The sequence below is a fragment of the Delphinapterus leucas genome, chromosome 1, assembly GCF_059928025.1.
Source record: "Delphinapterus leucas isolate spDelLeu-1000000601 "Yukka" chromosome 1, BTC_Dleu_Yukka2, whole genome shotgun sequence".
Taxonomy (NCBI): Eukaryota; Metazoa; Chordata; class Mammalia; order Artiodactyla; family Monodontidae; genus Delphinapterus; species Delphinapterus leucas.
In genome coordinates this window covers 145,700,749-145,723,911 of record NC_143129.1, presented here as the reverse complement: position 1 = coordinate 145,723,911, position 23,163 = coordinate 145,700,749, and the positions used below count along the sequence as shown (strand labels likewise).

Here is a 23,163-nt window from a genome sequence, read left to right as displayed (position 1 = left end):
AAGCTGCCAGCCATCTCCTCTGCGTGACCTCCGGGGGGCTGCCTCCCCACCCTGGGCCTCGAGTCCCCATTTGTCAAAAGGTGCTGCAGGGCTTGGGAGCAGCATCAGATGAGATTCCCTGGAAGGTTCTTCCCCAGTGTGAACACAACACAAGCCAGCGTTCTCCAGAATTTGGGAGGCAGTGATGGTACAGGTGGAGGCAATGCAAGTCAGCTCTCAACACGGGGCCTGGCACATAGTAGGTACTCAACAGACTTTGCGGCTCTGCACAGCGGGACAAGCACTGCACTGGGAGGCAAGGGACCTGAGCTTTGGTTCTTTTGCTCCGTGATCTCAATGAGCCAAACCCTCTCTACGTGCCTCAGTTCCCACAGCAGCAAACAACAAAAGTGCAAACACAGGCATTCGGACTTGTGGCCTCCACGAGGCCACCTCCTCTGGTCCTGGATGCCTGGGGAGAAGCAACGGGAGCAGTCGGTGGGGTGTGGGATCTTGGGGAAGTATTGGAGGCACAGCAGACTCATTTTTCTTCCTGGGGCCAAACTCTCTTGACTTCCAATTGCTTTCATGTTCCTTGGCAACTAAGCCTGGTCAGAAATGACCCCATAGGCCAAACTGACTCCCCAAATGAGGGATTCATCAGCAGATTCTGGGGAGCACAGACTTGTTAAATAGGGGAGCAGAAGGCAGCTGTGGGCAGTGGGAAGATGACGGAGCATGGAGCCAGGGACAGGAGGTGGAGTCCCAGATGTGACACCCAGCCAGGTAGCTTCCCCTCCGTGGATTTCAGCAAGCCCATTATAAAACAGGGATCCTGCCACTGCCCTGTGCATTCCCTGAGCACAGGAACTACACCCATCAAAACTGCACCCCAGGGCCTGGTCATGCCCTGGGAAGCTACAAATGTTACTTTCAGCTCGAAAACCCTACACTTTCTGGCTCAGTACAACAAAGAGACTGGCTCATGGAACATCAGCTGAACGCTCACAGGGCACTTGCCTTCCTCCATGCCCAGCAGAGACCGATATCCCCAAGAAACACACAGCCCAGGGGTACCACCCTCTCGGCTCTCCAAGGCTCACGCTCCCAATGTGGCAGACTTATCAAGGGAGGCTTGGGGGGTACGTGCAGGAGGCAAGAGCAGGCTGCCCTCCATCAGGCGGCCACCTCCCAGCTGTTTGGAAATGGCCACTTGCAAGGCCATGAGTCTCAGTGATGGACTCTCATTTTATCATTACCCACGTCAGAAGAATGCACCTTGAGGGGGCAGCACTGCACAAGTCAGCGCTGTAATCACTTACAGACCACGGAGGCCCCAGTCCTGGCAGTGGAGGAAGATTTATTGTGGGGATGGGCGGAAAACAAAGAACAGTTGTGCACACTTTACGGAGCCACATTATGGGAAATGCCTTTCCCATTTCCCACTGGTAAATGTGCTGGATGCTGTTTCCAAAGGGGGACTGAGCCCCGGTACCCAATCAGGTACAGACACTGTGCTCAGCATGGCTCGCTGGGCTGAGCTGGCCTGGCCCGTGGTGCCCAGGCCTTGGCTGGCAGCCAGGTGCTGCTGTCTGCTCTGGTGGACCCGGGAAGAAGGCTCCTTCCTGGGCCTCTGCGTCCTCATCTGCCTACTGCTGCTCCCCCTTGCACGCACCCACCACACGACCAACATTCTAAATGTTAATGCTGATCGTGTCACTCTCCTGCTCAGAACCCTTCCACCATTCTCTCCCTTGCCCTCAGAACAGAGTCCAAGCTCTTCATACTGGACTTCAAGGCCCTATAAGGTTCAATTCCAACTGCCATTTCTACTCCCAGCCCCCATGCACGGAACACACTCCAAGCACAAGAGGCTTCCTATGCTCCCCTCAAGGGCCAAGACTGTCTCATCTTTTGCATATGCTGTTCCCTTTCCTTGAAATGCCTTTCCTCATGGCCTGCACCTGGAAAGCTCCTACCCTCCCTTCAAAGCCCAGCTCTCATGACATCCTGGGGGAAGCCTTCTCCCTCCTCTGTGCCTCTGCAGCATTTGGTTAATTCCTTCGGCACCAGACCATTCCTCATTTGATGCTGCACCTCCTGCCTCTAGCATCAAACCTGGCACAGTATGGGTGTCAATAAAGCTGTGGTGAAAAGGTGGCAGAAGTGAGGGGGGAGACAGCACAGCTGAGCCCAAGGCACTCTCCCGAGGGAGGGAAGCAGTTAAGCTGAGTGTCCCGGGTCTTGGAGGTGACTGAGGCCATAGCGCTGGTGTGGCCCATCACCCCTTTAACGGATGAGGTCAGTCACTGCAGCAGGCCAAGTGAGGCGCGTGAAGCTGGCTCAGATAACCCATCTGCCATCCTGTGGAGACAGAGCCTATTAACGCTCAATCATGAAGTTTACCATTTCCAGGATGTCCCTCTTAGAAAACATGTTCTGGACACTTTCTTCAAGTCACTGTTGATTTTATCTGACTTTCTCAGTCCAATAAGAGAATCATTTCAATTCCATTTACATTAAATTCAAAAGCTTTCTCTCCTTTTATTATTTTAAATTCAATTCAGAGGGCTGTGGGTTTTTTATCCTTAATTTTTTTCATATTCCATAAAGCAGTGTGGAGTTCACAAAACTTGGCCAGTGTTCCTGTACCCTCAAGTTTGGTGCTCCCAGGAATTCTCATCTCTATGAGAGCTCGGGTTTGATGACTCAAAAAAAAAAAAAAAAAGGAACAAGGGCTCCTGTTTTCAAGCATGGAGTATTTTGCCAGGCATGAGGTAAGTGCTCCATATACATGATCTCATTTAATTCTCACAACACTCTCCCTTTTACACAGACAGGAAACTGAGGCTCAAAGAGACCACGTGACTTGTTTGAGGTCTCACGGCTGGTTAAGGGTCAGAGCAGAGATTTGAACCCCAACAGTTATCCTATACCTTTAGCCATTGGTCCACCCTGGCTCACCAAACTCTGGCTCAGAATTCAAATAAGATGGAGGGCGGGGAGTCAGGGATGGAGATGAGGTAGGGATGGGGAAGTGAATGGGAGTAGGAGGGATGGGGGATAGAGGTGGAAGGGAGAGGGGGACGTATGGGGGCACTGTGAAGCAGAGAAGGAGGAAGGTAGAAGAGCTGCAGACAGAGGCCTAAAGGCCAAGCACTGCATTTGGGAGCATGTGGCTAAAAAGTTCTGTGCCCGATGGGAAACCCATCTGGGAGGGACACGCCTATGAGGGTGATTGTGTACTCTGGGGCCGGGTTACAGGCCGGAGCACTGGACTGGGAGATGGGGACTCAACTTGATCCCCTCTGCAGAGCTCTCTGCAGTTTGTGGACCACAGGTGTCCACCCCTCACAGAGACTCTTCTGGGGTGAGCATCAGAAGCCCTATTTTACAGATACATTAACGGAGGCTCAGGAGTGAAGTGACTTGTCCAAGGTGGCACAGTCAGTGAGCAGCAGAGCTGGGATGAGTCTCCAGCTCCACCTGTCTCCTTCCTCTCCTCTTTCCCAGGCAAGCCTTTTCCATCTGTGGCCTCAGTTTCCCCCTCTGTACAGTGGTGAGAGGGGGCCCTCAGGGCTCTGAGTTGAATGCAAAGCTGGAGTTCCCAGAAAGCCTCTCCTTATGAAGGTCCCTGAATTTGATTTTTAAAAACTGGGGGAGATACGAAGGCATCCAGTGTAAGTCAAGATCTGTAAAGCTGGAACCTTGGCTTCAAGAGGGGAAAGGGCATTAGCATCTGCTGAGCACCCAAGGGACACAGAGTGCTAGGCATTAATCCCATTGCACAGTTCAGGAAACTGAGGCTCAGCATAGCCAAGTGACCCATCCAAGGTCCCATCATGGCAGAGCTGGGACTTACAACAGCCTTTTCTGTTCCTTTAGGGACGCTCATGACTGCATGGCCCCTATGCTTTTTAGACCCTCCCTCTTCTCCTTTCCTAATGCAAACTGCCCAGAGCAGTCAGACCATTTGTCGTGCACTCACTGTGTACCAGGCAGTACGCAACATCTCATGTATAGTACCTCACTGAAGCCTCACAACAGTTCTATTCCCTCCACTTCACAGGCAAGAAAACAGAGGCTTACAGAAATCAAGTTACTTGCACACCAATCATAGGCTGCTAGGTAGAAAAGCCAGGTTTCAAATGAAGGCTTTCTTGCAGGAAAACTTCAAGCGCCAGATTAGGGATGGATGTGACCATCTTTAAGGTCCCTCCATTCTTGTAACTTTATGGGAAATTGCTCTGGAGGGCAGTGTCTGGGCAACGTCACACAGTGTCAGAGCAGAGAGAGCAGATGGCCACTAGGGCAGAGCCTCTGTACTAGGGAGCAGACTCAACTCCTCTGCCTCCAAGGCCAGGCCAGGTGCCAAAGAGCATGTGGTCCCCAAGACACTCAGCCATACCAGGAACACTGTTATAAATGGGGCGACATGTGCTGGGAGAGCAGGACACACGGAGAAAAGGGGTGCCGAGGAGGGGACACTGGACTGGGTTGTGTGGGATGGTTAGGAGTTTGATGGGTTGGGAAAGGCATTCCAGGCAGAGGTATCAGCAAAAGCCAAGGCCCAGAGGAGGGACATCAGTAAGGGTTGTTAATGAGGACATATCTGGATGCAAACTAGATGGCTGCCTTTGCTCAAAAAGGTTTTCCTACCCAGTCCCTCCCGCCCCCGACCCCCAGAACGAGATGAGGCTCAGGCCCCTGTTTCCAAAGTGGGTGGGCTTGACCTGGTTGGAACAGCTTGGCCTCTATGGGCTCATGTACAGCAGGCTCCTCCAGGGCAAGGCGTTTAAAACCATATTCAATTTTGCAGCCTTTAAATCTTACAAGAAACCCCAGCCTCCAGAAACGGAGACTGTTTTCAGGTGACTTATTTATTTTTAAAAAGGTAAAATGTCTTATTCTTCATCCCATGAGTGTTCTCTCCTCTCATATAGGACAAAAGACCCATCACGTCAGCAGGGCAGGGACCTGCAGGCTCTCAAGATCATGGGGCGCTGGCTTGGGAAAAGTAGTTAAATGCAGACGTCTATCTGCTTCCCTGCTCCATCAGGGCTCCACAGGGCCAGGCTGGCTTTGATTCCCTTCTGTGACCCCATGGCCCACCAGGGCCTGGCACACAGGAGGCGCTTGGTGTCAGCTTGCCCAATAAGTTTCAGATCTGGGTATTCTCTCAACATTTGCAAGCAGACTGATGGTTCTCTGCCTGGGAGGTGGCTTGGGGTCATGGCTAGCACACAGTCCTTGGAGTCAGGCTGAGACCTGGGTTCAAATTTGACCCCATGATGCACTTGGGGCCTGAACTTGGGCATGAACTGGACTAACCTTTCCCCATCTGTAAAATGGGGATAATTTCAGTCCCCAGGAAGTGTTCTGAGCGCTGAGATCACACATGTGTGGAAGCCCTCAATACTGAAAAACACCCAATGAGTATTTCCATAACATTCCTGTCCCCCTTGACTGACTCAAACAAGCTTGAGCAGCCAGGCTCAAATCCTCGGCTCCTGGCTTCCCTCCCTCCCTCCATCATCCAGCAATAAGATGGCAAGATTCAAGGGCAGAATCCTTCCCATGGCGCTAGAAGTCTCACATCACATCATCTTTGTCTCTGGACCCCCGACTCCTGGCACACAGGAGAGGCTGCTGCCCCTCCAGTGAGGCAAGTGTCTCAAGGGGAGGATTATTCCCTCAGTTGAGGGTCACTTTCCCACAGTCTAACTTCCCCAAATTTTGGTTACCGGCCCCTTCAGGAACCCCCCTGCCCACTGAAGCTGCCCCATTTGCTGTGCCATCCTAGACCCCCATCCTCTCAGGACCTGTCTTCCCCATGCCCTCTCCCTACATGATGAGGATGGACTGGTAAAGCCACCAGCTCAGACATCTCGAACTCCCAGATAATTCCCTGGGATGAGCCTGAGATGTTGAGATGAGTCAGGGGTGTCAGCTGGCCTGGGAATGTGCCCAACCCACCAGGCTGGTCTCAGGACATGGGGGCCGGAAGGAGCAGATGTCCTGGGACCCCACACACTGTGATGTGAGACGCACAGAGGACTCTACTCTGCTGAATAGAGAAGCTGGGCAAAGGCGGGTGGTAGAGGGCAGTGTGGCCTGTGGAATGGTCCAGGCAGCTGTGCCTGGTGATACAGGGCAGGCCATTGCGTCTCTGAATGTGAGTTTCTTCTTCTGTAAAATGGGCATGGTAATCCCTGGCTGGAGAGAGACTGTCTCAGAATATATTAGGTCTCTTCTCCCTCAGGACTTCCCATAAGATGCTATCCCGGACCCCCTGTCAAGCCTCCCTCTGAGGTATATCCCTGGTCCCAGGTCCAGTGGCACCTAGGACAGACTGGGCGGGGTGAGGGATGGGGACCAATGGTCAGTGCGGCTGCAGCTGTCAGAGGAACCCGGGCAGGATGTTAAGTCCAGCCTCAAGGCTCCAGCTGTGCATCAGAACTTGGAGGGCAGGGACTAGAGCCTCCTCCCTGTGCCTCTGCCCTGGCTCCCCCTTCTTACCCAGAACAGCCACTGTCTGGCACCGAGCAGGGGCTCTGCATCGCTGGCAGACACCTGACCACAAGGCCACCAGCACATGTGATAGCTCTGCCCACCTCACCAACAGCAGAGGCTGCAGCAGTTAGCTGACCTCAAGTCCAGGTTCCACTCCTGACAGGTTCTTTTGAGCCTCAGGTTCCTCATTTGTAAAATAGCTGTCAAAGATCCTGTCCTAACTCCTAGGGCTAATGTATGAATCTCCTAAGACCATCAGTGTGAAGAGTGTGATTGGGGAAGATGAGAATTAACTAAGCAGTTCCCTATGTCATCTCTTTTAATCCTAATAACGACAGTCCTAAAAGGTAGGTACTATTATCACCCGTTTTACAATTGAGTATGCTATGGTTCAGAAAGGTTAAGTCACCTGCCTGAGGTCACACAGCTGGTAAGTGGCAGGGCCCGAGGTCGGTGTGACTCCAGACTTGGGCTTTCACCTGCCTTTTACACCTTCATGCTGAGCTCACAGCTTTGGTCAAGCTCTTCACAAAAGTCAGGGGTTGTTGTCATGATTATTTCATAAAACCCAAGGTTATAAGAAGTTTTCCTCTTTCTCCTCTGCCTGTCTTTTTCTCGATGTGGACAAATGCAAACTCAGAGTCTGCTAATTTCTGCAGTCTCAGACAATCAGAATTCCAACCGTCTGAGAGAGCCAACCTAAGAAAGCAAGAAAGTAATCTTTTCAAAGTTAACATCTTCGAGGCGTCGCGTCAGTATTTGGGTTGGACGTAACCTTGCTATCGTAACACAGATGAAACCCCAAGTATAATAAGGCTAAGACAACTCCGACAACGTAAGAAACATAACAGGATATTGCAAAGAGATTAGGGAGCTTCCGCTGGATGGCGTGGAAGGGCTGTGGAAAGGGCAGGGTGGGGGGCGGGCGGTGCACCCTGTGGGCCAGTGAGGCGAGTCCTGGGTCCCCGGCTGAGCCTGAGGATGAACGGCCTGGGCAGAGGGGAGCTGGGCTCCTCCAGGCACCTCTAGGCCCGCCCGGTGCGGAAGCAGAGGCTCCGCAGGCTAAATGTGAACCAGCTGCGAGGATGGGAGTGTTACAGTTGGACGGGGCGGGGAAGGCTTACCTCATGAAAGAACCGTGGAAACGGCTGCTGGAAAGATAATAAAAGGATTAACTGCTATTTTAGTGGGCCATTTACTCTGCAATCAAAGTGTCTCATCTATTTCCTGTTCTCCAGAGGCTCCGGGTCCAAAATTCCTTTGTCTATTACAGCACATGGTAGCAGAGGCCTGTCATGAGAAATTAATAATTTTACAGGGAAGGGAGATTGTATTTATCTGGGGTGCGGGTTAGGGCCCGCCCCTTCCCCTGGGTTACCTACTGCACCAGCCTTGCAGGAAGGGGGAGCACCCCCACTGCGGACAAGGCGGAGCTCAGAGTTCTCTGCTACCATCTCCAGAGGATGGCACCCGGCAGGGCTGGTGCCTGGACCCCAGAGAATAATCAGTTTAACAGGAGAAGATATACACAAACAAGAGCATCACGGCTTAGAAAGATGTGAGTTCAACTTCCACTCCAATGGTTACTAGCCGTGTAACCCTGGGCAAGTTATTTTTATCGTTGTTATCAATACTATTATTACTATCATGATTATTAGCCTCTATTATTATTGTTGTTATGGTTTGTCTCTAACTAGCTGTGTGGCCTGGGGTAAATTATGCCGTCTCTCTGAGCCTCAGTTTCCTCATCTGTAAAATGGGGACTAATAGTATCTGCCCCACAGGGTTGTTGTGAGGACCACATGGAGTATGAGGACAATGGGCTTAGAATAGCCCCCGCATACAGTCAGCACTCAGGAGCTGCTTGCTGGTGTTATTACCATAATCCTAACCCCCCTAAGAGGCAAGATGAAGTGTTCTCACAGCAGCAGGTGGAAGGCCAGCTGGACCCTACTGACCCCCAATGTGGGGTTTGTTTCTTCGTCTATAAAAACCCTTGGTTTTACAGGACTCTTGTAAAGATTAAACGCAGCCATGGGTAAGTACAGACATGGCTTGAACATCACCTCCTGTATGAAGCCCTTTTAGATCTCTCCTCCCTGGGCCGATGCAAGCTCCATCCCAGACCCTGTCACTCATCTCTACACCCATCTCCCACGCATCTCTGACTGTGAGTGCCCTCAGGCAAAGATCTCGGCAGGTCCAGGTCTGTCTCCAGAGCCAGGTGTAAGCCAGTGTTCTGTGGAATCTGCTGAACCAAAAGAGATTCTGGCAGGCTGGCCCCAGAGATGAAACCCTACAGAGAGATCCTGAGACTGCTCTGAGTGATTTGAGCCTCTGTGACCCACTCACTGGGCATCAATTTCCCAACTTGGAAAATGGACAGGGAAGGCCTAGATCATCTCCAAGGTCCCTCATGTCTAACACAGAAACTCCTGGATGCCGCGATTCTACACGGGAGCCTGAGTGCGAGAAGGCCACTGACCACGCCACACCAGGGTTCAGGCCAGGCAGCCTCTTCGAGGACCCTGCGTACACTACTGGGATCACCCCAGGAGAGAAGACATGAAGGAGAACTGTAGCCCGGCAGCTGTCAACTGCAGGATTTCAGAGAGAGACAGGACTGTCTGCGGTCCAGGAGCCTTACCCTGCGATGTCCGCTGGGCATCTCCTTCCAGGCAGGGGCGTGCCCTCCCACAAGGCACATGTCACAACACCCCAAAGGAATGGGGGTGTCGCCAGGAATCGGCCCAGCCACCAGTTCTGCCTCCAGCACACTCTCGGTCCAAAGACACATGATACAGTCAGCTTCTCAGCCTGCTCACTCCAGCCTCTCCCCACAACCCCAGCATGCCAACCCTGACCCTCACTTGTCTGCAAAGTGAATTCCTTCTCATCCTCAAGACCCAGCCTCCTCAAAGCTGAATAAGCTGGTTGAGTGGGTACCCAGCTCACAGCTCCACAAGGAGATGTGCCCCAAGGGCGAACATCTGGTCCCAGGAGGATGGAGTTTATGCCGCTGGTTGCCCCTCCCTGGTCCTGCAAATGCTACCCTGCACTTTGAGCAGGGACAGAGGTGCACCTCTCCCCAAGCTGCACCCATTCCCAGACTGAGTTCTCCATGAGGCAGGGCCCAGTGACAGCACACAAGTGTTGGAAGAACTCAACTTTGGCTACAACACTGGCCCTGAAGACCAGACACACTGCCTCCTTCCTCTGCCGTACCCAAGCCCCAGCAGCTGGGAAGACGGAGCTGGGCCTTGGTGGCTCCATCAGCCCTTCCAACCCCAGGCAGGTGCCTGTCCTGGTGGGCTGGCTGGGCCCTGTGGGTAGGCACAGTGGCTTGGCTAAAGGTATCAGGGACTAAGACTAAATTTCTAACCTCTGATACAGATTTCCACCACAGTGAGAGCAGAACATGCAAATGACCACTTAGAAGGGCTGGAGGCCTGGGTGCCTATATTGTGTGTGTGTGTGTGTGTGTGTGTGTGTGTGTGTGTGTCTCCCTGGAAAGCTTAGTTTCAACCTCAGCCAGAACACTGCAGGTGCTATCCAGGTCCTTATCTGCTAACCCTTGGCCTTACCCCAAAGCCTACCCTGGGTACCCACAGCTCTCAAGCCAAATGTCTGTGAGCACCCAGTGCTCCCTGGAGGAAATCAAGCCTGTGGCTGCTCCAGGAGGCCCCAGAGTCTCCCTGGGAAGGACTCCAGGTGAAGAGCCAGTGCTGGGGGAGAGCGTACTCTCCATGACTCACCTGGCCATCGGCAGGTGTGACACTGAGCATTTGTATGTAAGAGAGAAGGCTGGCCGAGCTGCTTTGACCTCAGAGCACGTGTGTCACCACCTGAACGAGTGTGTGTGACACCAGGCCATGGAGGGTGGAGGATGGGGTACCTGGCCCTCTGCCAAGGTTCCCAGTGACAGGGCACTGACCACTGTGACCTGTGGCCACATCCCAGCCAGCCCCCAGGGTGAGGAGCCTAGGCAGGGCTCTCCCAGGGCAGTGAGGTGGGTGCTGCTCTGCTGGGGGTGGCGGGGGCACAGCCCGGCGGCCGTGGGAACTCACCATGCACTTGTTGGGCTTCTCGCCCGAGTGCACCCTCATGTGGATGAGCAGCTTGTAGCGGGCATTGAAGGGCTTGTAGCGGCGCACGCACCCCGCCCAGAAGCAGGTGAAGTCCTCGCCCTTGCGCTGGTCGATGTGGCTCTTCTCAATGTGCCGCACCAGCTCCTCCTGCTGCTCGTAGGCTGCACAGCAGTCCACCCAACGGCACGCCTGCCGCCCAGCCACGCCCCTGCCCGCCAGGCCCAGCCCCAGGCCTCCAAGGCCCGGGCCAGGCGGCAGCTGAGACAGGGGGTAGGGGGGTGGCAGGCCCTGCTGGTGAGGCCCGAAGAGCTCTGAGAACTCGTCCGCGGGCTCCTGCTTCAGGAAGCCGGCCTTCCGGCAGGCTTCAAGTTGCAAACTGCCCTCGTGGCTCTCGGTGGACGCAGGGCTGGGCCGGGCCCTCTTGGGAGGGCCCCCCGGGTCTCCCGGCAGAGGGGGGCTCCGGAGTCCATTTACGCAGGTGACCAGAGCTGTCTGGGAGGAGCGGATGATGGAGGTGATGTCGGAGGAGGCGCAGGGCGAGGTGGAGGCTGAGGATGCGGGGGGCAGGCCCAAGAGGCAGCAGCGCTTCAGGCCACCCTCGGGCAGGTGGGCCTCAGGTGGGGGGCCCAGGCTAGAGCTGGGTTCACTGCCCAGAAGGTAGCAGGAAGGTGCGGGGTTGGCGAGGCCTCGGCCCGATAGGTCCAGGTCTGTGTGCAGGCCCGTGGCTGGCGGGGCCCGGCAGTGGGCAGACAGGGGTGCGCGAGCTTCCGTCATGGCGCGGTAGTCAGGCAGGGACTCCTGCTTGATGTGCTGTGTGGCCGGGAGGCCTCCGTTCACATAGGTGGCCTGGGGCCTGGGCGACCTGGAAGACAGTGCACAGGGGTCATGAGAGGGTGGGCACTCCACAGTGGGGAGGTCCAGGCAGGGGACGGTGGGGAGCCTGAGGACCGAGGGGCGGAGAAGCCCATAGCAAGAGAGGGAGGCTGAGGGCTGGCAGCAGAAAGACCAGGACTGGTCGCCCGGTCAGCAGGGAAGAATGTGGAGGGAGAAGGGGAGAGAGAGGAAGAGGAGGGGGCTGGGAAGAGGTTCAAGAGACATGAATGTGCCCAGGAGGATGCCAGAAAGGAGCGCATTTCATCCTTTTATTAACTCCAGCCCACCCTCTCCAGCGCAAGTGCTATCCGTCCTGCCACTGAGGCCTCCCCGGGTCTGCCCTGTCCCCCTCCCGTGACCTTCTAGTGACTTCTGGAGGAAGAAGGCTGAGGATGGCTCTTTGAGGGACACCAGGTCCAGTTTGTTTTAAATTCTGCTTACTTGTCCCTTAAATCTCTCTTAATTCTTGTAATCTTTCTTAATTTCTAAAAATGTGATGTTTTGCCCCAAGCAATCTGTTCTTTCCACTGTGAACGTCAGCGGGTGGGGTTTGAATCACAATCACAGTGAGGGGTCATCCTAGGAAAAACTGAGGAAAAGTTTCTTGGGGGGAATGTGCAGAATTTCAAGGTCATGAATGTACAAAATGAAGCTGGAGGCAGGCAGGCCAGGTGGGGCAGCAAGAGACCTGGGTTAACATCTCTTAACCCTCAGGTCTCAGCCACTCGCAGCTCAGCGAACCTTACTTAGCAACGTGGTCTGGGCCTCTCCCTGTAGCCCAGCTACAGGAGAATGGTTCTCCTGAGGGTGAGGACGGTGATGGGCAGGACCCAGCTGGCCAAGATGCTATCATCATCACACATGTGGTACATGCATTCCTAGAAGGGGCCTCTCCCAAATGTGGGACAAATAAGTGCAGAAAGAGACATCAGGACCTGCCGGTCATCAGAGGACTCTGGGAAGGGAAGAGACCAGCAAGGTGACAGTGGGCTCAGGGTCCGAGAAGCCCCAGGAGCTGGCTGGGCAGAACAGGAGGCCTGCTTATGTGCCCAAAGTCTGACTAGGATACCCCACGTGCCCTCATACCTGTCCCCATCCGAGCCTCAGTCTTCTCACCTGTGAAATAAGGACTAACCCTCCCTACCTCAGAGGGAGGCTGCCAGGATCAAGGGAGGAAACAGATGCTGTGACAGCCCTCTGGGAAGAGGACAGCAGGGTGAATGGTGTTCAGCACTGCCATCATGAACACTGCCGTCCTGTGGCTCTTTGCAGCCGGGGGTTGTGGCGCCATCACCTGTCCCTCTGCTTCCCAGCATGGCCCTGTAGCCCCAGCCCCTCCCTCTCGGGCTCCCTGCAGCTGTGGCATCCTCCGCTCCAGCCCTGAGGTGGAAGGGAGGGGACAGGACAGGGGAGAAGTAAAGTCAGAGCCCGGAGCCCTCCGAGAGCACCAGCTCCAACCCCATTGCTACCAAGAGGGCACAGGGCTCACCGCAGTCACAAGCAGCAAACCAGCAGCAGGGCTGGGACCAGAACCCAGGCTCCCCTTCTCCCTCCCAGGTGTAGAGTTCTCCTGTGTAGACCTAACCTGAAGTGCTCCCTGGATAGGAGGTTGGGGGAGGGGCTCTTCTTCTGTTCGGTTCTCAACTACACTTGAACAATTCTCTACCTCACTCCCCAGAGACCTCTCTTCCCTCCCAGGAACTCTGCTGTCCAGAGCATGGTCACGAGGTGGAATCAGAAGGAGCAAACACATACCGCCCCCATCTCCAGGGCTGGGGATCCTGGGCCCACCACTGCCAGCAGAAAGCTCCGAGGGGCTTAAAGATCGGATTTGAAGCTGTGACTTTGTGAAGCTTAAAAAAAAATAAGTGCGCAGCTGTTCCTTGCGTGGTCATGATCCTGGGCCTGGCAGAGGTGGGCACGGATGGGGAAGGGCAGCCAGGTAAGCATCTGTGTGAAGCAACTGCTTTAAAAACAGCGCCAGCTGAAAGCAGCCAACACCAGAAGAGAACAGCTGTGGCGTTCTGTGACTGAAGTTACCCGAATAATCAACAGCAAAACCTCGAATGGCATCCGGCAGGGACGGGGCAGCTCAGGCCTTAGGGTTTCCTGGCTCCGAATGCCAGCTAAGGCAGCCCCTCCCCTTGCCCTCAGTGTCCCTGTGAGGCCGGGCAGTGGTTCTGGCCCTGCTCTGCCGCTGAGCCCTGTACACCCCAGGCAAATCCCATCCCATCTCTAGAAACTGAGAGTGTGGTCCCTAGAAAAAGTGGACAACTCCAGGCGCTTTCCCAGGGGCCGTCTCATGAATCCTAACAGTGTAACGGTGCATGGTAGCTGAAGGCATGGCCAAGTTCTTCAAGGGAGAGACTACTATCTGTCTGACACTTTTGAAAACTAAAGCAACTTGCCCAAGCCCTCAGAGGCAGGCAGTGATAGAGCAGGAATGTGAACCTGGACCCGTTTGAATCAGAGGGAGCCGCATGAACGGAGAGACCCCAAACACAAGGCAATCTGGCGGGAGGGAGAAGGCATAGAATCCAACTGGGTATGGGATAGGGGCTGGGGCCCTCTGTTTCCTTAGGAAAATGAGGGAGTTTGGGAGAGCCAGATCAGCAGCAGAGGTGGCAGCAACTCAGACTGATGCTGGCATAGGGTTCTGGGTACAGACTCTCCTGTACCCTGTCAAATGACATTCAAAACGACAAATGATGTTTCTGATCGTCTCTACCAAAAGAGAAAAGAAAACAAAAATCCACTTCCTCAGCTTTCACAAGGTTACTGTAGCTTCTGCCATGAGATAGAATTTCACTGGAGAAACTGGATACTGCCAGGGCGGCCTCAGTGAACAATCGAGCAGATAAATGCATTTGACTGTCACCAAACAATGCACAGCTCCAAGTCTAAACGATGCTTGCTGAACTCATCATGTACTTAATTGTGTCCCCCTAAAATTCACAGGTTGAAGTCCTAAACCCCTTTGTGACTGGATTTGGAGGTAGGGCCTTCGGGGAGGTAATTAAGGTTAAATGAGGTCATAGGGTAGGCCCTGATCCAACCAGACTGGAGTCCTTGTAAGAAGAAAAGACACCAGGGGTGTGCACACCGAGAAAAGACCATGTGAGGACACAGCAAGTGAGAAGGTGGCCATCTGCAAGCCAAGGAGAGAGCTCTCAGGAGAAACCAAACCTGCAGACACCTTGATCTTGGACTTCCAACTTCCCTAACTGTGAGGAAATACATGTCTGTTGTTTAAGCCACCCAACCTGAGGTGTTTTGTTATGGCAAAGCCCAAGCAGACTAACACACTCCTGTAAATCAGAAGTCTCACTAAGACCAAAGAAAGCCACAGGGAATCTACATCCTCAAAGAAAAATGGTTCCATGTAGGAAGAATAAGCATCCTGCTAATTAGTAATATCTCCCACCATGGAGCTCCCACTGGAAAGTAAACTCTGTCGGGGAGATCTCTGCTTCCTTCACCAAGGCACCCACCCCTGATGAATGACTGGTGAAGGAACCAATTGCAAACAGGCAACTGGGTCAGTTTTTAGACTCTGTGATCTGTGAGACAGGCCCCATGCCAGCAGCCCCAGGCACTGGCTTAGGGCCCTAGGGCTGAGCAGGTGGATGCAGAGGCTTGTCTGTGGTTGGCCTCTGCCTGTCCGCAAACCAGAGGGCACAGAGGCATGGCTTGGATCCTGGGAGAAGCCGCAGGAGGCAGAGTTCAGCCCCATATGCAATCTGGCAGAACATCTGTCCAGAGGTGAACATGCACCAGCACTGAATGATGGTTACCTGGCAGAGTTCTATGGGGCGATGGCTTCCTGGGGCAGGAGACGCCTGGGTGGAGGAACCCCTCTCAGCTCCCGGAGCAGTCCAGGGTTCATCACCACAGCATGCGTGAACCCTGAGCTGGGTCTTCCCTCCCCAACCTCTCCCCCCATCCTCTGAATCTTTTTCTTCTTCTGAAATGACTGATTCTCTGTAAAGTCAGCTCAGCTTCTGCAACAGGGAAACACACCTCAATAAAGCCACTCCTTGTCTCTCATGGGGCGTTGCAATGCTGAGGTCCAGAGCCTAGACCAGGCGGCCATCCATGTGCTACCGGGCTCCGGCTGGTCTCTGGCCCTCCTGTGCCTCAGTTTCCCTGTGTGTCCCACGAGCCAGGCAGACCAGGTGAGGTCTGGAGGCCCTAGATCTGCAGCTTCCAGCTACCGTCCACAGAAGGCGGCTGATGCATGGGGTCGGAGCACATACCTGCTGGGGTGGGGGAAATGCGGCAGCCTCTCACAGGCTGAGGGGTGGCCCCGGGGTGGTGGGCTTCCTGCAGGGAGAAACAGGCCCTGGCGGCAGGGGGGGCCAGGGCCTTCAGCAAGGTCCAGGTCCAGTAGACTCTTCTCCGAGCCCGGAGTGCAGTGGCCGTAGCTCCCGTTCACTATGCAGAGAGAGACAGGAAAAGGAGACAAAGTGAGTGGGGATGGCCTGCAGAGGGCAGTCACTGGGGTACCAGGTGGGACAGAGTGCCCTTGAGAAGCACTAACTGAACGCTTGCTGCATTCCAGGCACTGGGGACACCTATTAATTCCCATAATCACCAGCAGGATCAATAATAAAATCCCCAGCTCTCAGATACCGATGCTGAGCTCCAGTGGGTAATGGATCTTTACACAAACACAGAGCCCTTACAACATACCAGACACTCTCCGGGTGCAGGAAACGTGGTGAGCTAGACACACACTCCTGCCTCTTGGAGCTTACAAGCTATGATCCTGGCGCTCATTTGACAAGATGCAAGGCCATGGCTGGGGCTGGCTGCCCAGCAGGCCAGGTAAGCATCACTAACATCTGTAGGTCAAGGAGGAGGTGCTCACTAAACAGCATGTGTTCTTCTTATCACTGAAGCCGAATCCACATTGTTTTCCAAATTGCATTACCCCATAGAAGCACAGGATTATTCACGCCTCTGTGTCCTCCACGGTTCTTTGACAGCCTAACTCTCATACGCCCAGCCGTGCCCCACTCCTGGGACTTTTAGGAAGACAAACTGAGGCAGATGTGCCTCAATTAGTCTTGAAATCTATATAAAGCCCTTGAAAGCCCTTAAAAACTATATAAAGTATAACAAAAATGTTAGACATGGTTGTTATAAGCCACTTGCCCTCTCTGGGCCTCAGTTTTCTCGTCTATAGTGTGAGGAGGGTTAATCTGAAGACTATCTTCTCGGGCTTTCTGCCCAGTCACTTGGCAGGGTTATGCTAAGGAGGAAAGGGCTTTGGGGCCTGATGGGCCCAGTGTGAGCCCCTACTGCCCCCAACCAAGTCTGTGACTCGGACAGGTCCCTTCCAGAGGCTGAGTCCCCCTGTGTCAAATGGGGATAGCCACACCAGTTCTCCAGAGATGCTGTGAGGTGTTGAGAGCTGAGGTGCAGAGCCCTAGCCAAGTGCGGGTGCCTAGTAGGTGGTGCACCTGGAGTGGAAAGTGCTCGTATTGTCAAAGAGCACTTTGAAGAGTATAAAGTGTCTGACAGATGCAATAAAACATTATTAACAGGCCCAAGGACTGTCCAGGGACTGTCAACACTGAGCGAGATAAACCATTAAGATGAGAAAAGAGCTGACACCAGTACACGATCAGCCCTGAAGCTAAGCAGGATGTGCAGGCCCTGACTCCACTGCCTCACTGGGGCCTCCTGCAGCCCTCATAGGGAGAGATCATCAGTATTATGCCCATTGTACAGAGGAGAGAGCAGAGGCTCAGGAAGGCTAAACTACTCACCCAAGATCACACAGCTAGTAAGAGTCTGGGCTGGATCTCTGGCTCAGGTCCATCAGACCCAAACCCATGTCTTAATCGCTATGTAATAAAAAGTGGCCTCTTAGGAAGACAGAAGTCCAACCTCATCCTCAAGGATCCGGCTCCCCCAACCCTAATTCTAGCTTTACCCCACCCCCAGGCAGCCCCTTCACAGAAGGTCAGACGCTCAGTGCTTACTCGCCACGTGCCCAAAGCTCCGAACAGGCACTAGGCATTCACCTGCCGAGCACTTTACAGTTTGCAGATGAGAATGCCATGCTCTCAAGGTCCCAGGGCAGGTGACAAGTCTCCAGACAAGTACTTCCTCAGAAGTGGACCTCTGGTCCCCTTCCCAGGCCAAGCACTGGGCCAATGTCCTGCTGTGAGGAACGCTCACTCCTGCTGGTTTGGGCTGCTGCTTGGCCAGCCCCTCACAAGCTTATTTTTTAATAACTTGGTTGTTTTTTAATTAAAAAGAAATCCCTGGTAACAAATGTGAATGGCCTGAGTTAATGAGAGCCGGCTGCCGCTCATTTAACTCCTCCTCTGCAAGGCGGTCTCTGCCTTTTCCAAATTGTTTCTGCTTGTGATTTTATTGTCCCATTGAGGCAAACCCTGGGACTGGGCCTGAGAAAACTGTGGATGATTTTATGACCGTTAATAGCATTTGGCGCAAAGAGAGCTTCATCACCACATGGGGCTGTTCTGCCAGGGTCTTTCTTCCAGCATCTTTGGGTCAGGGACATGGTTCCAAGCTTCTTTCAAGGACCCACGAGGCCCGTTGGGGACCTCTGGGTTACCTACCCCTCCTTCCCACAGGAGGATGTATGGAGAGATGGAAGGCGGGGCCCCAGAAAGGCGCCAGGGAGCCCAGCATGTATCAAGCCCTATTCATCAGCCCTTCCTATTTGATCAACAGGAACATTTGATTCCTTTAAGTGTCCATCCCTGTGAGGTGGGCTCATTACAGCCACTTTCCAGATGAGGAAAGTTGAAGTTTGGAGAGATTAGGTGCCTTCCACCAGGCTCTGGAGTCTGTAAGACGCGGGGCCACAATTCAAACTCAGATCTCTCACGCTTCAAAGCTCAAGTCCTGTCCTGCTGCCTCTCAGCCAAATGATGAATGACTGGGGACCCCCAAACAAGCATCCACAACTTTGACTCCAATAAGATCATGTTGGGGAGCCTTTGGGGAAGTCAAAGTGCAACCATTACAATGACTGCTAAACTTCAGTCTTTGCAACAACTCTGCCAGGTGGTAAGACCACTCCATCTCAGATGAGCATACGAAGGCTCAGAGAAATTTAGTGCATTACCCAAGGTCAAACAGGGAGTCAGGGGCTCAGTTGGGATGCAAACTCATCACCTCTGGGGGAAGAAACAGTCATTACCAGACAAACAATTGGGGACTATTGGCTTCTTTTCCACTGGATACAGTAAGAAGTTTTCCTACAATAAATAAACACACAGCTTTGGGAAGGAGGGAGGAAGGAGTCCCTCGGGTCACAGTTTGGCACTGCTCGGGGATCCAAGCCCATTCAAGCCCTTGTCTTATGTGACTCTCACAGCACCCTGATGAAAGCATTGCCCTCCCTGCCTCACAGAGGGAAGGACATGAGCACCAGAGCTGGCAAGTGGCCACCCAAGGTCACATGGCAATTGCTGGCATAGCTGAGTCCAAACCCAGCTCTCCCAAAACCTATGCGGGACTCTGCTCCAGGCCACCTGCTTTCTCAAAGCCCGGAAATTAAACCAGAGGCTTTGTCCCAGCGGTGCTGTCACCACTGGAAAGATGTGGCTACAGTCACTCTTCAACCCTGGGCCCTCCCACTGCCTTCCTGCCCATTGACATCTTGCCTCTCTGTCCCCAAGGGCATCACAGGACCCACCCTGGCTTACTCTCTATCTCCAGGGAGAAGGGATGGTGTCTTTCTCTGGGAAGGCAGGGGAATGAGAGGGGCATGTCAGCCCCGCTGCCCTGAGGCAGGCTGGGGGGGCCCTGAAAAGGGACTGGCACCCAGCAGCCATGCCTCCCTCTGTGCCACAGGGGGCCACGAGCAGACCCTGGACCTGACTCTCCCCACATACATCAAGCTTCTTTGGAGGCTTGGAGGATGAGAAGGTCCTCTGTTCATTTTTACAGATTGATGAGAAAACCTAGAATGTCAGGGCTGGGATTGAGTGACTATTTCATTAATAGATGAAGAAACTGGGGCTCAGAGAGGGAAAGACTCTGCTTTAATCACACAGCAAATCCATAGCAGAACCTGGACTGGCACCCCCAGGGCTAGGTAAGAGTTCGGTTTAGTTTCCTCTTCAAGCCTCAGTTTTCTCATTTGTAAAATGGTGCTAACACCTACCTCACAAGGTTGTGGTGACAATTAAGTGAAATTACAAACACAATGCATTTGGCATGGTGCCTATCTCACAGCAAGCACTCGAAAAGTTATGATGATCATAATGATAATTACTTCTTCTATTTATCCTTGAATTCAGAATGGGGCTGGGAGGCAGGGCCTGTATGAGAAGTATTCTATCCCCAAGAAGGTCAGGTCTGGATGACCCTGAGGCCAGGCTCAGGAGGACAAGCCCCCAAGTATCAGGGGTCACCAAATGCAGAACTGGGCAGCCTGAATGAGGCCACAGCCAGCAAATCCAAAGCAAATGGCTCCAGTTACACACCACAGAGTTTTGCAAATTACCGTAATGACTTGGCTATAAAGTGATACCACATATAAGGTGACTCCCCACAGGAATTTTAATTTACACTGAAAACTGCCAAGTCTGCATGAGAGGGACAATGATGCATTCAGCATCTCGGGCCCAGATGCCGTCTCCTTGCTGTACCAGAAGCAGCCATTGGCTGGGTCTAGGAAGGCCTACATGATGACTGCTCCTCATTCATGGACAAGCAGAATTTTAGTGCTCGCCAGGCGCCAGGCTGGTGACAGGGTACTGCACTTTACAGTCAAAACATTTCATAGCCATCACCTATAAGCTTTGCTACAACCGTCAGAAATTGGCCAGACGGGCTCAGAGGGGGCAAGCAATTTACCCAAGCTCACATGGCAAGTGTAGGGCTCAGAGAGCAAACTTTCTCTGTAACAGGCAAGATAACACATATTTTAAGCTTTGCAGGCCATACATTCTCTGCCACAACTACTCAGCTCTGTTGTTGTAACATGAAAAGCAGCCATAGACAGCATATAAACAGAAGATTGGGCTGTGTTCTAATAAAACTTTATTGAGAAAAAGAGCTCACTGGCTCTTGGGCTGTAACATGCTGACCCCAATCTAGTGCAGCAGTTAGAGGTGGGCTTTGCAGTTAGAAAGACTTTCCTGCATCTGTAAAACAAGGAGCATTTTATGGGTGTTGACGACATGAAAACCACTGTCGACTCTGACTGCAGGGCCAGCCCCTGGTGGCACCTGATAAATGGAGGTGCTATCAGCCTGGCTCAGGGGTCCCCACAGCCTGGGCTCACCCCCTATCTGGGCATTACCTCCCACTCCCATAGTGCTTTGCTGCTGCGCTGTACACACCCCAGCCCTCCAGTCAGGGTGCCTGACACCTCCCAAATCTCTCTGGGCCCTCAGAGCTCAGCAGAAGTGCATCTCCTTCTGGAACGTTCCTTGGTCTCTCCCGCCCTCCCCCAAGCTTCCCCACCTCTGCACACAGGAGCCCCTGCGAATAGTTGCCTGTTAGGGTGCACCTAACCCAGCATCTGACATGTGGTTTCTTTCTTTCTTTCCTTCTTTCTTCCTTCCTTTCTTTTCTGTCTCTCTTTCTCTCTCCCTCCCTCCCTCCCACTCCCTCCCTCCCTCCCCCTCCCTTCCTCCCTCTTTCTTCCTTTCTTCCTTCCTTCCTTTCTTTCCTTTCTCTCTCCCTCCCTCCCTCTTTCTTTCTCTTTCTTTCTTTCTTGCTTGCTTGCTGTGTTGGGTCTTCGTTGCTGTGCGCGGGCTTTGTCTAGCTGTAGTGAGCGGGGGCTACTCTTTGTTGCGGTGCGCAGGTTTCTCATTGCGGTGCCTTCTCTTGTTGTGGAGCACAGGCTCTAGGCGCACGGGCTTCAGTAGTTGTGGCTCCTGGGCTCTAGAGCGCAGGCTCAGTAGTTGTGTCGCACGGGCTTAGTTGCTCTGTGGCATGTGGGATCTTCCCAGAACAGGGATCAAATCCGTGTCCCCTGCCTTGGCAGGCGGAGTCTTAACTTGCCACTGCGCCACCAGGGAAGTCCCAAATACTCGACATGTTTGATCTCTAAATCTCCACAACATCACCACAAGGTGGGGACTATAATACTCTGTACGGCCACATAGACGCTTGTAAGTGCGGTTAAAGTCCCGCCTCATCTAGAGTCTGTGAAATCCTTCAGGACAAGGTCTTAGAGCTCCAGAGCGGCTGAATGTCAGTGCATTCTGACACATGATTTTGTTCAACTTACTTCACATACAGAAGAGAAAACAGGGACCCAGATGGGGGAGAGGTTGGTCCTAGTCACACAGCAAGCAGGTTCTCTCAACGCCTGGGCCCCAATGGGGATATTCCCCTCATTCCTAGCACATGGTTAGAACTACAGTAGGTGCTTGGAAACACTGGGAAGGGGGCGGGGTGGCTGGGAGGATTATCCAAAGTTCACTTTCGTGCTTCCTCTACATCAGACACCGTGACTTGGGGAAACAGAACAAGATTTTGCACACACACACCTAGGTTGAAGCCCTAGCTCCACTATTAACTTTCTGGCTGCTTCACCCTAGATGAGCTACCTTACTCTTCTGAGCCTCAGTTCCTTCATCTGTAAAACAGAGATAAGAATCTCAGCTCCAAGGGGTGGCTGTTAGGGGTAAATGAGATAATACATGTAGCAGTGTGGTGCCTGGTGCAGTCAGCACTTCAGTAGAAGTCCCTCTACTGCCTTCTAGACAGGCAGGAGACACATGGTCACAGCACCCTGAGGTGGTGTTTCTCCAGCAACAGTGGCCCACTTCCCCAGGCAGTGAGCCCCAGGGGCCACAGAGGGCAGCCTCAGGCCAACGGATCTTGAGTATGAGCCTGGGCTCTGCAGGCCCCCTCTCTGAGCCTTAGCGTTCCCCTCTGAGTAGTGGGAGGGCCAGGCCCGAGCAGGAGGGGCACTAGAGACCCCAAACAGCAGGGAGTATCAGGCTCCATTCTCAGGCCCAGGGAGGTGAGCGCCGGCTCTCTAAGGATGCTCAGCAGATGCCAAGCCTGTGCTGCATCCACACTCCAGGGCCCCTCCCGCCTCCATGCTGCGTCATCATGCCCTCTCTTCCCTCCTCATCAAACCCAAAGGCCTGGCAATCAGCAGCAAGTGGGGGCTTCTGAAAGAGGAGAAGCAGGAAGGTGGACGTCTGAGCTTTTTCTCCAGTCTCCACAGTCCAGCGAGATGGGCTGCTCAATGCAGAGCTGTCTTGGGGCGTCCCAGGTCCCATCAGGGGGCCTGTAACCTCGCCAGGGCCTCTGGAGCTATAGAGCCTGATGCTCGAGGCCTCACGCCAGGCTTCTGGCCGCCCGGTGTCTCTTATCCCAGGTTACAAAAAAACTCCATAAATTCCCCTTTAAAGCTAAGCTAGATTTACGGGGACTCAGGCCAGTAAAACCTGAGCAGGCTCACCTCAGGCTCACTAAAACCTGAGCAGCATGGAGGCGCCACAGAGAAACCAGAGTGAGCCTGCAACTCTGTCCCATCCAGGGCCAGGAAGTGAGCAGCCCAAGGCTGGCTGCACGTGGAGACACAGGTACGTATATAAATATATATGTGGGCCAAGTTTTCCCTCAGACTCTTATTGCTATCAAATTAGCCACATTTGCTGTAGAAAAAATTAGAAAATGTATTGAGGCAACAATTAGAAAACAGACATCATGTATAAGACCACAAACCAGAGAGCCCCAGCAGACATGATGA

The 23,163-nt window shown here is 53.4% G+C and overlaps 1 protein-coding gene across 1 annotated transcript in view; it reads right to left on the bottom strand.

Moving 5' to 3' along the window:
• Positions 1-9,038: 9,038 nt before the first annotated feature.
• The window catches only part of LOC149750752 (zinc finger protein GLIS1-like), a 146,227-nt gene continuing 132,102 nt past the window's right edge, over positions 9,039-23,163 (bottom strand). Inside the window, exons 4-6 of the mRNA XM_089911480.1 lie at positions 15,710-15,887; positions 10,560-11,442; positions 9,039-9,089 (exon numbers count right to left, since the gene is read on the bottom strand). Of these exons, the coding sequence (XP_089767606.1) occupies positions 9,039-9,089; positions 10,560-11,442; positions 15,710-15,887 (1,112 nt within the window). The remainder of the gene's footprint in view (positions 9,090-10,559; positions 11,443-15,709; positions 15,888-23,163) is intronic.